This window comes from Dermochelys coriacea, chromosome 6, assembly GCF_009764565.3.
Source record: "Dermochelys coriacea isolate rDerCor1 chromosome 6, rDerCor1.pri.v4, whole genome shotgun sequence".
Lineage (NCBI taxonomy): Eukaryota > Metazoa > Chordata > Testudines > Dermochelyidae > Dermochelys > Dermochelys coriacea.
In genome coordinates this window covers 104,948,026-104,965,442 of record NC_050073.1, presented here as the reverse complement: position 1 = coordinate 104,965,442, position 17,417 = coordinate 104,948,026, and the positions used below count along the sequence as shown (strand labels likewise).

The window sequence follows — 17,417 nt, the reverse complement described above, 5'->3', positions numbered from 1 at the left end:
GGAGGTGCAGGCTCTGGGGTGGGGCCGGGGATGAGGGGTTTGGAGGGTAGGAGGGGGCTCCAGGCTGGGGCCGAGAGGTTTGGAGTGCGGGAGCAGGCAAAGGGGTGGGGTGTGGGAGGCGGTGTGGGGTGCGAGCTCTGGGAGGGAGCTCAGGGAGTTGGGGTGTGGGTGAGGGTTCAGGCTGCAGCTCTCAGTCAGCGGCGCAGCGGGGCTAAGGCAGGCTCCCTGCCTGCCCTGGCTCCATGCGGCTCCCAGAAGCGGCCGCTCCTAAGCAGAGAAGCAGCCAGGCAGCTCTGTGCAGTGTGCACTGCCTGTACCCACAGGTGCCGGCCCTGCAGCTCTCATTGGCTGCAGTTCCTGGCCAACGGGAGCTGCGGAGCTGGCACTTGGGATGGGGACATGCACAGAGCTTCCCTGGTCACACCTATGCCTAGAGACTGCAAGGACAGGACAGCCGTTTCCGGAAGCCATGCAGAGCCAGGGAGCCTGCCTTAGCCCTGCTGCACCGCCGACCGGACTTTAAACGGTCCAGTCAGTGATGCTGACGGTGATGACCAGAGCCACCGGGGCGCCTTTTCGACCAGGTGTTCCAGTCAAAAACCTGGCAATCCTACAACAATAGGAGAGACAAAAAAATAATAGTGTGGACTCCTTCAGCATGTTCCAGCCAAGAACTAATGTGTTTAAAAACCCATTAATTTAGTTCCACAGTGAGCTGCTGGCCTCCCCGACCAAAACATACAAAGGCCCTAATTCACCGCAGCATGTGCTCAACTGTTTTGCTGCATCAGGGCCTAAAAAGTAATTGATGACACAAGGTCACACAAAAGGTCTGTGGTAGATCTGGGAGAAAAGTCCAAATCCCTCATTCTCAGCCCTGTAACTTACTTACAAGACCATAAAATGCATATTTTCCTTCAAATATAAATTTAAAACGTTTAAGTGAAAATATATCCCACTTGTAATGAAAGTACTTTCATAATTCAGGTATCAGAGAGCTAGTGAACCTAGCCATAGTTTTCACATCTAGCTTGCCACAATTACATCTATTAAGATTACAGAACAAAAGAGGAAAAACAAAAAAACCCATGCAGTTTGGAATAACTTTCCTATGGAAACAAACTCACCACACTTTTACAGCAAGCAAATCTGACTACATCAGACTACTACTACTTACACCATGTCATTCTGGTTGCAGCAAACCTTAGCTATTTATGTAATACTGGATGCTCAACTTAATTTTTTTATTACCTTTGTATAAATTGACATTATTCTGCACAAGATGAATCAAGCTAGGTTAGTATGAGATACTCAAAGACAGCTTAGCCATCTTCACTGGCTGATCAGCTTCATCTGTATTGCCAAGATAAAATAGGGATTTCAGTCCACAGAAGATGACCCACTCCTTGAAAAGTTTATGATCTAATTTTGGACAAGAGGCAGCAAACAGGAATTGTGGGAAAATTAAAAATGTGGATTAAAACAGTAAGAAAATGCAGATGCTTTAATAGGTTGTGTGAGTTTCTGAAAGACTGCTACACTTACTTTTATTTTTTTATGTATTCTATTTGGTAGTTGATGAATTTTGTTTTTAAATTTAAATTTAGTTGTTCATCCTGAGTGTTTTAAAAGACTTAAATAATGACAAACTTTAACACATATAAATGTTTGACTATTTTAAATACATTTGTTTACATAGATTTGAAATGCAAACCTTTGGTAGGTCCTTTCTTGTTCTGCATGGCCTGCTGTTCCTCTGTAATATTCAAACGTCGAACCACATCAGCCAGGGCAGATTTGAGCAGCTGAATGTCATCTTCCTGCATCTGAACACGCTGCTCCAGAGAAGCAATGCGGTCTGTTACCTCCATACTGCTTGCAGCAGAGGCACTGTCATCTAAACAAAATGGTGTGAAAACAATGTAATCTCAATGTGTTATCAAGAAATACAGAATGTATCTACGTTATCTGGAAGCATAATTTATTTTTTCAGACCTGTGGAATTATAATGAAAAGGAATGTTTTGAGACGATGTGAGAAAACAAAGGCTTCTGAGAAAAATCCAGCCTCGTAAAATCATAGCTTTACTTTCAAGATTCATTCTTGTTATACATCCATTTTCTTAAACACCCACAGTGCATGTACTGTATTCTGTATCAGTGTAATCTACTTATCCCCACATCTCCTAAGCTCCTGCCTTTATAAAGAAATGCCAATATTATCAGTGCTCAAAATACCAGAAGACCAAAAAGCTGTTTTGCATCTATGTGTGTATCTAATAAAACTGGTCATTTCTCACTTGATTGAAATTTCTCAAATATTGCCCATACATGTTTTGGTTTGCTGAGTCACTTGTAAAAAGATGCAATATTGGTCCAATCCTGCAAGCACTTATGCACATAAGTAACAATATATGAAAGTAGTCTCATTGATTTAAAAGTTAAATATTAAGTACATGCGTAAGTACTCGAAGGACTGGCCGTTACTCTGTAAATTTACAGTTGGTCTTCACATTTCTTTACAATTCATCCTATATTTAGAAATAACTGAATCTGGTAGATACTTAGAACCTGACAGAAAGTGTGCACTCTTTTCACCTCAAAACAGTAAATGGAGTTATTTTGGACTGCAATCTTATTTGTGTATCCCACTCCATTTCTTATTAAATAGAAAAAAGTTACTAGCCAATTCTGTAACTTTTTTTCTTCAAGATGTGTTGCACGTGTCCATTTCACTTCAGATGTGTGTGTGCCCAGTGTACCAGAGTTAGAGATTTTTCCTTTAGTGGTACCCATTGGGGCAGCACATGGGCCCTCTGCTGCCTCATGCTACTGCGTGATGGTATAAAAGGTGGAGCTGCCCCAGACTCCCCTCCATTCCATGAGCATCTGCAGATGCCATAGCTCTGGCTGCCAAATCTGCCCCATCTAAAGAAGTTTTCAAAGAATCCTAACCATCAGTTTGCCGACTGCTAAGATGTCCTGGAGTTCCTGCCTGCCATACTCTGGCAACTTCTCTGAAAACTACATAGTCCCAGAGGGAGAAGCCTTGCTGGTTAGAGATATGAAATTGTAGGCAGCTGTGGAGTAAACCTTTCTATCAAAAAGGTCTAGTCTCTTTACATGCTTGTCCTTTGGGGAAGAAGAAGGCCATCCCAGATGTGTTCCTTCACTCACTGCTAAGAGAACTAAGGAACCTGGCAATGAATGGGTATAAAAAGGCTCATAGCCTTGAGCAGGCACATAGTATCTTTTTTGGTTCTCTTGGCTGTTGGAGACAGAGAAGATGGCATTTGCTACAAAGATCTTCCAGACTCCAGGAAGGCCTTGTTGATAGGGATAGTCACTCTAGATGGCCCTATTGAAACCAGAATATTTACAAGGCTAATCAAACACTCTCTCAAAAGGGGTATCATGAGAGGTAGCTACTTGTTTGAAAATGTCTTGGTAAGCCCTGTAGTCATCTTGGACTGGTGAAGTATTTTGTGGCACTACAGTCTCATCAGGCAATGATGAGGACAAATATAAAGGAGTCTGAGACTGATTCCCCTGCAGCATAGTGGGTGGATATTCCGAAGGTTGAGGATTTTGCTCAGTCGTGAAGACATCCTCCTGGACCTCCTCATGGCACCTGGTGGCAGATTTTAAAGAGAGGAACTGGGGAGGATTTAGAAGCAGGTTTCACTGGAGCCATGGGTACATGGCATATGATTCCAGCTATGACTGATTTAAGGTTCTCTTTCTCTGGAGCATCTCTGTACCTCCGGTGGGCACCAGGAACACAGCTCTCTTGATGAAGGAAAAGGACAGTCGTTGTCTGTCTCAGGAGCGAGAGGCATAAGAGCCTACCTCAGACTCTAAGGAAGACCCTGAGTTAGCTGATCATGGTGATGCCATACCAGGCAATGCCGAGACTAAAGTGTGCTGCTCCAGACATACTGATATCAGGGATATCAAAGTAGATTTACCCCTCTTAGACTGCACTGGTCGAGAAACACCAGACAGACTGATGCTTTATCCACCCATAGTACCAAAGTCACTACCCTCAGGCAAGTCTATAACTGAGTCCTGAGGATACATTTGCACTGGGTGAGCTGTCTCCTGTAATCTTGGAAGTCCAGCACCAAAAGGAAGAGTATGTCTTGTGCTGCCACATATGTCTCCAGCCTTGCTGGTACTGAGATCCTTTCATGTTGCATAGAAGTAGTCAGGTACCGGTATCACAGTTAACAACCTTGGATGTGAAGTGGTTGGTACCAACGAGCATCTCTTGCCAGAGGACACCTTCCTCTGTCTTTCCAAGTGCTTATTGGTGGATGGAACCAGGGACCTAGATTTTCTATCACACCCAAGCCTTGGCTCCTTGGATGAATTCAACCTTTTATCCTTCTTCCTCAGCACCTGGGAAAAGCCACTGTTCCAAGCCAATGTCCAGGGGAGCACTCTGCACCAATATCAAAGCAGTTGGTGCACTCCCCAAGCAGGAAGGCTCATTAGGTGGACACAGAACAGCCTCACTAAGGATGTGGTGCAGCCTTGCCTCTCTTTCTCTTGCCTGTCCCTTTCTCTTTCAGCTTAAAGTCCCTGAAAATTTGGCAGCATCTCTAATGAAACCCTTGCTGAGAAATTTTAGGTAGGTGGAATGAGGGTCACTCACTGGCATAGATCTTTTGTAGCCGGCACAAGGCTTAAACTCCACAGACTGAGACACTCCCCAGTACCCAGAGTCAGCACCCCATAACAAAAGGGAACCAATGCACCAATAAAACAATAAAAATAACAAGAGAAACATATGTGAATATAAAGAACTAACAAGTCCCAGCTATTTACAGAAAGATAAGATAAATTCCCTGTGAGGGGAGAAACTTGCAGGAGCAAGCCGACAGGTTCCCACTACTGATCACAGTAAGTGATCATGGTAAGAAGGAACTGAGGATGGGCTAGGGCAGCGCTGCCCTTTATACCATTATGCAGCAACACAAGGCAGCAGAGGGCACATGCACTGTCCGAATGGGCACCACTAAGGGAAAAGTCTCCAATTCTGCTGAACTTGGCACGCACACACCTGAAGTGGAATGTGTGAGGGCACACCACTGAAGTGGAGTGCAATCAAAGAAGAACTTCATACTTCCTGTTACAAATTCTTGACTTTTCTGATTTACATAAGGAAAACAAACACAAAAAGTAATATCTGGATATGTTCAGAAACATACAAAAGATAAAGCAAAAAAGCTAGTGATTTTTAAACAGAATTGTAACAAAAATATTTGTTTTTACAATTCTATGAAAAGATTGCTGCTAATACTGTAGTGGGGTCAGCTGCCTCCCAAAAGTACCTCTGCAGTGCTGAGGTAACAATTTCTTCCTCAAAGAGTTTCTTAAACAAGCTCCACACAGGCTTTTCTTGTCCGTTCACCACCCCTTCTCGGAGGCCTAAGTTTAGTCACATAAATAAAACTCCAAAATAAAACTCCAAGTCCCAAAACACAATATGTTGGTTTTACCCTCTGGTCGAGTCACTCTGGGGTGACCAGATGTCCCGATTTTATAAGGACAGTCCCAATATTTAGGGCTTTGTCTCATATAGGTGCCTATTACTCCCTGCCCCCATCCCGATTTTTCACACTTGCTGTCTGGTCACCCTAAGTCACTCCCAGGCTTTTATTGCCTGTGGTCTCAGTAGGGAAACCCTAAATCACTTTCTGGTGGAGTCTGTTCACTCCCAGGAAGCTCCAATTTAGCCTTCACTCAGGCCTTCCTGTCTGGGATCTTTCCCGCTTTGGCAGGCTACTCCCAGGCCTTACCTGGCTGAAGCCTCTCGTTTCTGTCTCTTGCTTCCAAACCACCTGGTATCAGAGTCTTCCCTGCAAAATGACAGGTTTCAGAGTAGCAGCCATGTTAGTCTGTGTTCGCAAAAAGAAAAGGAGTACTTGTGGCACCTTAGAGATTAACAAATTTATTTGAGCATAAGCTTTCGTGAACTACAGCTCACTTCATCAATGAGTTCAAATAAATTTGTTAGTCTCTAAGGTGCCACAAGTACTCCTTTCCTTTTTCCCTGCAAAAGGCTCTCTTACTTCCCGCATTTTTCTGAGCTTCCCCACTTTGCTACAGCCACCTGCTGCTGTTATAGGGAATTACCTGATTCAACTCACCTGTGCCTACCAGCCTTTAAAGGAAAAGCCAACCTGTTACAAATATCATCAGTGAGTCACTTCAAGTAAAATCATCCAGTGATGACTGAAGAACAGCCTTATCTATTTATTTATTTAAATATTCCACACAAAGAGTAAACTCTTTAAAAACTCTCATTAAACTCATTCTAAAAAGTAATTAATTTGGGAAGCTTCTTGCAAAACTCTTGGCAAACCAGAATGAGCCAAGAACTGAGTTCTGCTTTAGCAGATTTCACCAAAAGCCTTAATAGTAAAATTTAAAAAATTAGCGTACTCTTTTGTTGGTAGAAATGGATATTTATCATGCCGGTAGACATATTAGGATATCCTACTTTTGTCAACGATTCTTAATGCACATTCACTGCATATGTTGTTTCTTCTGACTCTACAAGAATCACACTTTCCTTTTTCAAAGGAGCCACTGTTTTCTCCTATGCATTTAATTCCTATATACTTCAAACCAAAGTCTTCCGCAGATGTCAGAGGATAGGAAATTAAAATTGCATGGTTTATGATCATTAGTATTGAATTTACATACAACAAAAACAAAACATTATGTATGCACAGGTCAACCATAATTACAATATTTAAATATACTTTTTTAAAATGTCATGTGATATGCCCAAAATATCACTAAACTATTGGTTTTTTGGTAGAGAATTTCAAAAAAGCACATAAAATTAGTATGTTTTATTCACCTCCAAATCCATTCAAATAATTTTTGTTTATGAAGTTTGTTCACAGATTGCTTTTGGTATACCAAAATCCAGATGACAGAATTTTTTAAACAGCTGATTTATAACTACTCAAAAATTGAAATGGTAATAGTGACTGACCATAAACAGAAGTCAGAGTAGCAGCTGTGTTAGTCTGTATCTGCAAAAAGAAAAGGAGTACTTGTGGTACCTTAGAGACTAACAAATGAAGTGAGCTGTAGTTCACAAAAGCTTATGCTCAAATAAATTTGTTAGCCTCTAAGGTGCCACAAGTACTCCTTTTATTTTTGCATAAACAGTAGTGGGCCTCTAAGCCCTACTGCAAGAATAGTTTGCAATCAGTTTATGTTAATTGGGCTTTTTAGAATAAGATACATTGAAAATGTCAATGTTAAAAACATATGCAATTTTATGTTTAAAATTACTGAACAAAGCTATATTTTAGACTTCTTGGTTTGACTAAAACAGAACTCAAATTTCTGAAATATGTGGAAATTGTTTCCCCATAACACACACCAAATGTTTTTTCAAACTGTGGCATAATCACTATTGTGTAGAGCAACAGATATTTCTATTGAAGCTATTACAGCTAATTAATCCCCAAAATAAGATTGTATGCAGTGTAGTTGTAGCTGTGTTGATCCCAGGATATTACAGAGACAATGTGGGTAAGATAATACCTTTTACTGGACCAACTTCTGTTGGTGAGAGACACAAACTAAACAATCTGTTCCATCTTGCATTTTGCTGTGATGCTGGGAATATCTTTCCCAGACCTGAAGAAGAGCTCTATGTGGCTTGAAAACTTGTCTCTCTCACCAACAGAAGTCCAATAAAAAATAAGATTAGCAGACTTCTTGGCAGCAGGATGAACTGTTGATTACTGGCACTAGTAGTGACCTATATGGCTAAGATCTGTAATGCAACCAACCCAGTAGCAAAGTGTGTGCAATATACACCCTTTTATTATTTCCCCACTTCCCATCTGTTGCAGCTACTCTTCTTTCCATCACCCCCCCCCACCACACCACACCACTTGTTGAATAACAAAACATATAATTCTTGTCTCTTCTATTGTTATTATCCCTCCTGCTTCTTATGTATTTAGCTTCCAAACTCTCCTTGTTGCTGCATTTCCTCTCAACATAGGCCACCTGGGACTCTCTCCTTCTTGTTGACATCCCTCTAGGATCTAGTTCTCTATTAAGTATGAGTACAAAACAAAACGAGCATTCACCAAGTGCTAGTAAAAGGTTAAGATCAGAGATGAGATGCGTTAGAGTCCAGTTAGGATAAATCTGCTTTGCTCATGAATGCATATACAAATATAAGTGAGCTATAAGAGATAGTTTCATTCTTAATGTGTATATGAGTTCTGAAGAATGGAATTAAAAATAATACAATAAGCATAACTTGTATTAAAAAGAGAAAGCCACAAAAAGCCACAAAATTCAGTTATCTGTATCATGATCTGTTCTGTAGTAGCTGTAATATCTGTTTAAAAACACTTATGCCATATTGGTAGTCTAGTTTTTAGTACCCTCTCTTTGTATTATGATCACCAACTTCATATCAACAGAGCAATTTGTAAGAAAATCTGAGTCCACAGTAAAAAACAGCCTCTTATTTAGACAAAAACTAAATTAAATGGAGTTAAGTTTGACAATACATATCAGTAATATAAAGTAAAATATTTTACAGCAATTTTGTACTTGTCCCCAAAACAAGCATTATAAACCCAGGAAATACAGAGATGAGATTAAACACAAAAGAAAGCAAGGTGGATAAAAATCAATGATTTTTAAAAAAAATAATAAAAAAATAAGATTTTTTTAATTTAAATTGGATTTTTTTGATAAAATGCTTTTTGAAGAAAAAACCTATCTAAAGACAGTTTTAATTAAGATACATTATAGCTCAAAGATATCTCATCATGGAATAGGGATTATAAATTCTAATTCTATAGTATGAGACAATATAGTCATGTAATATTTAAGAAAAGTTTTGTAAATGAGTTCCCATAGTTCATGGATTATGGACCCAATCTTATGGGGTTCCACAGGCTTCTGTATAGATTATTTAGGTTAATCTTTCCTCTACCCAATAGTACTCAGTGCTCAGTCTCTAAGGTACCACCAGAGATGCTTAGTTTTGCAGTTCTCAAACTGTGGATTTGTGTCTCCAGAGGTAACATGCTTGTTAACAGCAAAAATGTTTTAAATAAATAAATAATATATAGAGGTGAGAAATAACAGACCTCAACTCTATTGTCCCTCTGCAAATTAGTGCACACAGAGTCAATCCCTATCCTCTCTCTAAAATTGCAAAGTTTCAAAAAGTTCAATGAATAGAAGATTGTTGGGGGCGGAATAGATCTGGACAAGGAGAAGAAGTCTGGAGCTAAATGTGAGAAGGGAGGGACATATGCTTGCTTTGTTAAAATGTTATATGTTTGCTGTTGAATCTACAATACTTAACTTTGTTGTTTTAATTAAATAAAACAATTTAAATGTCTGTCTGGTGATGTTCTCCTCCCAATACAGCCTGGCAAGAAAATCCTCCAAATATTAATGATTAACCTATTGAACTGGAGATAGTTACCTCCCAATGTCTTCATAAATATCTGCTTCAGTTATCTTTGGTAAGCGAAATAACCACACAATCATTCATTTTCTGATATATCTGTAAAACTAATCTGAAAAGTTTTCAAAATAAATCACTGTTTAAAAATGTATAGTGTGTACCTTCTAAAAATGAAACCTACATCTAATCTATCTCAGAGTTGTGAAGAACATGTATTAAGGTTATAATAACCAACAAAAATGCACTTTTATGTAGAAAACCATGATTAAATAGAGTCTTCCTGACCAGTGATTTAAATCATGATTTAAATTAATTTGATTTAAATCAAATCCACCCTGAAAGAAAGCCAAACATGATAATACAAGGAAATGCATATTTAAGACACCCACACAAGTTTTACTCTGTAGTTTTGCCATGCAGTAAACATATCATTATGATTAATTATTATCATTATGACTAATGCCTGTTTGTGTCTGTGTTCCCAGATTTTGAAACCATGCTAGATGTTTTCATATTTTCCCCCATCATGCAGTCACTACAAAGAGATGATGACCTTTTTGAGAAGGGCATTTTAGCTGAAAGAAGCCTGTGGCCTCATTCCCAATGAAAACAATAGGAGATGTTAACCATTTTGAAAGAGGGTAATTCTTGAGATCTCTGAAGGATATAATTTTTCAGCCTCTGCTAAATAAGAAACTTCCAGTTTTGAAAGATAATGTGTAAAAATAACCACTGATTCTAAAATTTCTTTTAAAATACTACCCACTTCACTGAAACTACTCAAGATTCATTTCTCTATCATTTTTTGTGTAGACAATGTCTGAGCTGAGATCACGAAGACACACACAAAAATGTGACAAAGTGCTAAATTTGAATCCAAACTAATTAATGGATTAACTTGAAAATTCTCAGAAAATGTATTCTGTACCTAAAGGGTAAATATTGTCATTTTGGTAAGGCTGCATTTTTCATACATAACAATGTGGGTTGAATCTCTGCTTTAATTGAAAAAACAAACAAACAACTCAACCTAAACTACGGAACCTTGAGCTTCCATAATGACTGGATGGACAAGTTATGTAGCATCTGTATCATTGAGCAACTCTTGATACAGATGAGGAATACACAACTGTTTGATTAACTGATAGTTAATCTTCTGAGAAATGCTTTCTAATTCAGGTAATCTTTGATCAAGGAAGAATCTTTTTCAGGCCCAACGTAGTGGTCTACTCATTTCATTTGTGTTACAGCTTGGAAGCAATAACTCTTAGCATTTACTTCTTAGCTGAGATTCTGTAGGATTCAAAGAAAACTCTGCACAAAAGAGAATGTTCCTCATGCTCGTCCCTTTATTTTCTTATTAACTAATCCATGATCTCATAGATTGGAAAGATTCCTTATAGCAAATTATTCAACTAGATTGAGTCAGATGATAAATCTGCTTTCAAAGTATCTACCAGTTTGGAGCATCTTATTACTGAACTTAGCCAAATGTGAAGAAATGTCTGAAATAGAGCCAAGAGAAGGATATGCAATTTACCAGTAAGCATGGTTGAAGTGGTTCAGCCTACAAATAACAAAAGGTAAATTCTGGAATCCCAGACTGTCAAAGGAAAGTGTTAAAAGAAGATATGCTTGCAATGTTATTCAGTTGGGCATGTTAAAATCAGTCATTAAAGTTACTGAGAATTTGTAAAGATCAATTTTCAAACATTAATGGCAAATCTTATATGCCATTGCCAGAAAGCCTAAATCCGCATTATGGGCTGATGGTTTGGGAGATTAAGGAGTTTCAAAATGTATTATTTAATATTTGTATTTCTTCAAAAATTTAACAAATCGGTAGAAATAGGTTGTATGCCATGTTTGAGCTTGGAGTACACACTGATTATGTGGAAGAATCTATAGGTGACATTAGTAACCTATTTAACTATGCTATTAATTTTTTTGCATGGGCAGATGCCAAAATTTTGTGTAGCATTTCAAGATGAGCAAAAAGACAGCAGATTAACCACTTATTTCTCCAATAGTATTACAAGTACATTTAAACAAGAAAATGTCAAAATAATAATATTTAGGTTACATACAGCTCTGGGAAAGCTCAGTATCCAGGACATTCACGAGGCTGCTGTGTTTATGTCCCACTACAGTGGGCCCATGTGATCTTAAATTTCCATAGTCTGAGTAGGCTGAAGCACTGTCTGATTTCCTTGGCCTGGAAGGCACAGATCTAACCCACAGGCTCTCTTTCTGTAACCCTTCATAGAACTGTGTCCTCGGGGCCCAGCTACCGTAGGCCCCAAGGACCAGTGCTGATACCCCAAATTCGTCCATAGCTGAAGGACATCCTTTCTCGATGCTCCAACCTTTAGGGCACTCAGATTTACAGTTACCTCAGTAGAATGTGATAGTGAAAGCAAACAGACGCAGATTTTGCAAAGGTGTCTATGATGACCACTTTTTATTTTACATCAGTCATGACCCAGTACTAGGTCATGGAATATTAGGTCACTTGCAAATTTAAAATGTCATGATCTCTTAAAGTGTCTTTCATTCCCATTTTAAAATAGCATTATAATCATTTAAATGTTGGACATTTTACTTATTTCCAGTAAGGCTTATTTGTTTGCAGAGAGTTTCTGATGCATTACGCACTACATGCATACACAACGTAGCCTTTTTGAATGTAATCACCTAATCTAACAAGACTGCTTTCCAAATACTGTTGGTTTTGTTAATGTTGTGGAGACTTGAGTTGCAAGGCTTAATCAACAAACTTTCGTGCTGAAAAATGGATCATTTTGTAATAAGAAAAAGAAGTTTGGAACACAGTCAACAAATCCATCTACATCTGAAAATGAAAATGCAAGTGTAAATACATAGTAGGCAACACAAAATTCTATAATACTTCTGCCACGTCAACTTCATCCGAACCATCTACTAAAAAGAAAACCAAAGTGTGGATGAGGCAGCATAGTGATGCTTTTTTGAAATATGGTTTCATCACTTGTGCTAAAACAAACCAAGATCAAAAGCCCCAGTGTGTTATTTGCAGTGAGGAGCTTGCAAATGAGAGTTTAAAACCATCGAAGTTAAAAAGACATTTAGAAACAAAACATGGCAAACTCGTTGTTAAGCCTCTTGAATATTTTCAGAGGAAGCAATGGGAATTAAAGTTATCAGCGCAAGTTCTTGGTTGGTCAACTATTTTGAATGATAAGGCACAACTGGCATCATATTTGGGTGCATACCATATGGCAAAAGAGAAAATGCCCCCTACAGTTGTCAAAAAGCTTATTCTTCCAGCACCTCTGAATATGGTGTGTCCAATTCTTAATGAGAAATCTGCCAAAAAATTGAGAACTATTCCTCCCAGTGATAACATAATGTCTCGGCGAATATGTGATATTGCAGAGCATTTGGAAGCCCAACTTATTACTCAGTTATAGTCAGCCAGGGATTTTGCTATCCAATTTGACAAGAGTACTAACATTTCAAATTGCAACATTGTTAGTTTATGTGAGGTATGTTTGGCAAGATGAATTTATGGAAGATTTGTTGTATTGTCTGATTTTATCAAAAAATACAACAGGAGTACAGATATTCGAAGGACTGCATGGCTGCATATTTAGAAAATACAAATTGAACTAGGCTAATTGCAAAGGAATTACAAGTGGTGGTGCAGCAAATATGACAGCTAGAAATAGCGGAGTTGTGAAAAAAATATCTGAGACAACTGGTAATGTTGTTTGGAATCACTGTTTCATTCACTGCAAAGCTTTGGCATCCCAGATATTTACCCAATCTTAAGGCAGTACTGAAGGAAGTAATGAAAATTGTTAATTTCATTAACAGAAGCTCACTGAACAATAGGCTTTTTGAAGCGTTATGCTCAGAAATCAGAGCAGAGCTGTCATAAATATAAAGGGAAGGGTAACCACCTTTCTGTATACAATGCTATAAAATCCCTCCTGGCCAGAGGCAACATCCAGTTACCTGCAAAGGGTTAAGAAGCTCAGCTAACCTGGCTGGCACCTGACCCAAAGGACCAATAAGGGGACAAGATACTTTCAAATTGGGTGGGGGAGGGGGGGGGCTTTTGTTTGTGCTCTTTGTTTACGTGGTTGTTCTCTCTTGGGACTGAGAAAGGCCAGACAGAAATCCATCTTCTCCAACCCATCCTAATCCAAGTCTCCAACATTGCAACCAGTATAGGTAAGGCAGGCAAGGAGGATTAGTTTATCTTTTGTTTTATGTGAATTTTTTTCTGTGTTAAGAGGGAGGTTTATTCCTGTTTTCTGTAACTTTAAGGTTTTGCCCAGAGGGGGATCCTCTGTGTTTTGAATCTGAATATTCTGTAAAGTATCTTCCATCCTGATTTTACAGAGATGATTTTTACCTTTCTTTTATTTTTAATAAAATCCTTCTTTTAAGAATCTGACTGATTTTTCCATTGTTCCAAGATCCAGGGATTTGGGTCTTTGATGATTTGTAACCAATTGGTTAGGATATTATTCTTAAGCCTCCCCAGAAAAGGGGGTGTGTAGGGCTTGGAGGGATATTTTGGGGGGAAGATGTCTCCAAGTGGTCTCTTTCCCTGTTCTTTGTTTAAAATGCTTGGTGGTGGCAGCATACTGTTAAAGGACAAGGCAAAATTTGTACCTTGGGGAACTTTTTAACCTAAGCTGGTAAGAATAAGCTTAGGGGTCTTTCATGCGGGTCCCCACATCTGTACCCTAGAGTTCAGAGGGGGGAGGAACCCTGACCAGAGCATATCCATTGACTTTTTCACACTGAAGTATGGTGGCTGCCACAGAGCAGAGTGCTTACAAGGGTGTACGAACTCAGGAATCAAGAATGGTAGCTGTGTTAGCTGGTAAGAATAAGCTTAGGGGTCTTTCATGCGGGTCCCCACATCTGTACCCTAGAGTTCAGAGGAGGGAGGAACCCTGACCAGAGCATATCCATTGACTTTTTCACACTGAAGTATGGTGGCTGCCACAGAGCAGAGTGCTTACAAGGGTGTACGAACTCAGGAATCAAGAGTGGTAGCTGTGTTAGTCTGTATCAGCAAAAAGAAAATGTACATACAACAAAAATACAGGGGGTTTTGCCATACCAATTGATTAGTCTTGTTAGAGTTGGTATGGCAACACCCATTTTTTCATGTTCTCTGTGTATATATATCTTCCTACTGTATTTTCCACTGCATGCATCCAATGAAGTGGGTTTTAGCCCACGAAAGCTTATGCCCAAATAAATTTGTTAGTCTCTAAGGTGCCAAAGTACTCCTTGTTCTTTGAACTCAGGAATGAGATTCACATTTTTCTTCTAGAGAAACAGTCTAACTTGGTAAATTTGTTTGACGATGACAGTTGGTTAAATAAAGTTGTCATATCTAGCTGACATTTTCCCAGTTTTAAATTAACTGAATTTGAAGTTACAAAGAAGAGGCAATGGTTTGTTTAGACACTGCAAACAGATAAAAGCATTCCAAAAGTCATTAGCACAAGCATGACTGAAAAGTAATTGTCTGAGCTACTACATGTTCCCAATACTGTTGCTATTCTCGTCAGAGCATTGTATCAGTGAAGAAAAAATGAAATTAAGTGTCATACAGTTACATCTGACTGCACTGTGTAACAATTTTAGTTGCTACTTCGCTGCAGAGGGATTTGAAAATCTGAAGTAAAAGTGTTGGGGTGAAAAATCCTTTTGCTTTCAAAAATCCTGAATCAATAATGGAGTAAAACTTGATGCCTGAGCAAGAACAAGAGCTGCTGCCACTCACCAGTGATAGCACACTCAAAACACACCACAAGTCATTAAATTTGTCATCGTTTTGGATAAGTGTTTTCAAACAATATATCCTCTGTTAAGTAAGATTAGTGTTCTGTTGTTGCTACAGTTCACAACACCTACATGTGCGAACTGGGATTTTTGACTTTGACATGGTTAAAAACAAAAGAAAGAAATTGACTCAACAGCACATCTGATATGTGGGTAGCACTTTCATCTTGTGATCCAGATTAGATGGAGATCATGAACAAAAGGCAGGCCCTCCCATCACATTAAGTAAGTGAAATTCAACTTGATCATCTTCTTTATTCATATATTCATAGATTCATAGATACTAAGGTCAGAAGGGACCATTCTGATCATCTAGTCCGACCTGCACAGCGCTGGCCACAGAATCTCACCCACCCACTCCTATGAAAAACCTCACCCATGTCTGAGCTATTGAAGTCCTTAAATCATGGTTAAAAGACTTCAAAGAGCAGAAAAGCCTCCCTCAAGTCAACCATGCCCCATGCTACAGAGGAAGGCGAAAAACCTCCAGGGCCTCTCCAATCTGTCCTGGAGGAAAATTCCTTCCCGACCCCAAATATGGCAATCAGCTAAACCCTGAGCATATGGGCAAGATTCACCAGCCAGATACCCAGGAAAGAATTTTCTATAGTAACTCAGATCCCATCCATCTAATATCCCATCTCAGGGGATTGGCCTATTTACCCTGAATATTTAAAGATCAATTACTTACCAAAATCCCATTATCCCATCATACCATCTCCTCCATAAACTTATCGAGTAGAATCTTAAAACCATAGAATCATAGAATCATAGAATATCAGGGTTGGAAGGGACCCCAGAAGGTCATCTAGTCCAACCCCCTGCTCAAAGCAGGACCAAGTCCCAGTTAAATCATCCCAGCCAGGGCTTTGTCAAGCCTGACCTTAAAAACCTCTAAGGAAGGAGATTCTACCACCTCCCTAGGTAACGCATTCCAGTGTTTCACCACCCTCTTAGTGAAAAAGTTTTTCCTAATATCCAATCTAAACCTCCCCCATTGCAACTTGAGACCATTACTCCTCGTTCTGTCATCTGCTACCATTGAGAACAGTCTAGAGCCATCCTCTTTGAAACCCCCTTTCAGGTAGTTGAAAGCAGCTATCAAATCCCCCTCATTCTTCTCTTCTGCAGACTAAACAATCCCAGCTCCCTCAGCCTCTCCTCATAAGTCATGTGCTCTAGACCCCTAATCATTTTCGTTGCCCTTCGTTGTACTCTTTCCAATTTATCCACATCCTTCCTGTAGTGTGGGGCCCAAAACTGGACACAGTACTCCAGATGAGGCCTCACCAGTGTCGAATAGAGGGGAACGATCACGTCCCTCGATCTGCTCGCTATGCCCCTACTTATACATCCCAAAATGCCATTGGCCTTCTTGGCAACAAGGGCACACTGCTGACTCATATCCAGCTTCTCGTCCACTGTCACCCCTAGGTCCTTTTCCGCGGAACTGCTGCCGAGCCATTCGGTCCCTAGTCTGTAGCGGTGCATTGGATTCTTCCATCCTAAGTGCAGGACCCTGCACTTATCCTTATTGAACCTCATTAGATTTCTTTTGGCCCAATCCTCCAATTTGTCTAGGTCCTTCTGTATCCTATCCCTCCCCTCCAGCGTATCTACCACTCCTCCCAGTTTAGTATCATCCGCAAATTTGCTGAGAGTGCAATCCACACCATCTTCCAGATCATTTATGAAGATATTGAACAAAACGGGCCCCAGGACCGACCCCTGGGGCACTCCACTTGACACCGGCTGCCAACTAGACATGGAGCCATTGATCACTACCCGTTGAGCCCGACAATCTAGCCAGCTTTCTACCCACCTTATAGTGCATTCATCCAGCCCATACTTCCTTAACTTGCTGACAAGAATGCTGTGGGAGACCGTGTCAAAAGCTTTGCTAAAGTCAAGAAACAATACATCCACTGCTTTCCCTTCATCCACAGAACCAGTAATCTCATCATAAAGGCGATTAGATTAGTCAGGCATGACCTTCCCTTGGTGAATCCATGCTGACTGTTCCTGATCACTTTCCTCTCCTCTAAGTGCTTCAGGATTGATTCTTTGAGGACCTGCTCCATGATTTTCCAGGG

At 39.7% G+C, this 17,417-nt stretch overlaps 1 protein-coding gene across 9 annotated transcripts in view; it reads right to left on the bottom strand.

Moving 5' to 3' along the window:
• Nucleotides 1-17,417, bottom strand: part of EML1 (EMAP like 1) — a 210,760-nt gene that overhangs the window by 94,478 nt on the left and 98,865 nt on the right. For 8 of the 9 annotated variants that reach the window (XM_038407289.2, XM_043516655.1, XM_043516650.1 and 5 more), the window contains exon 2: nt 1,715-1,897. In XM_038407289.2, coding sequence (XP_038263217.1) covers nt 1,715-1,897 — 183 coding nt within the window. Of the gene's footprint in view, nt 1-1,714; nt 1,898-5,803; nt 5,866-17,417 lie in introns of those variants that run through there. The other variant, XM_043516656.1, reaches the window with a different exon arrangement.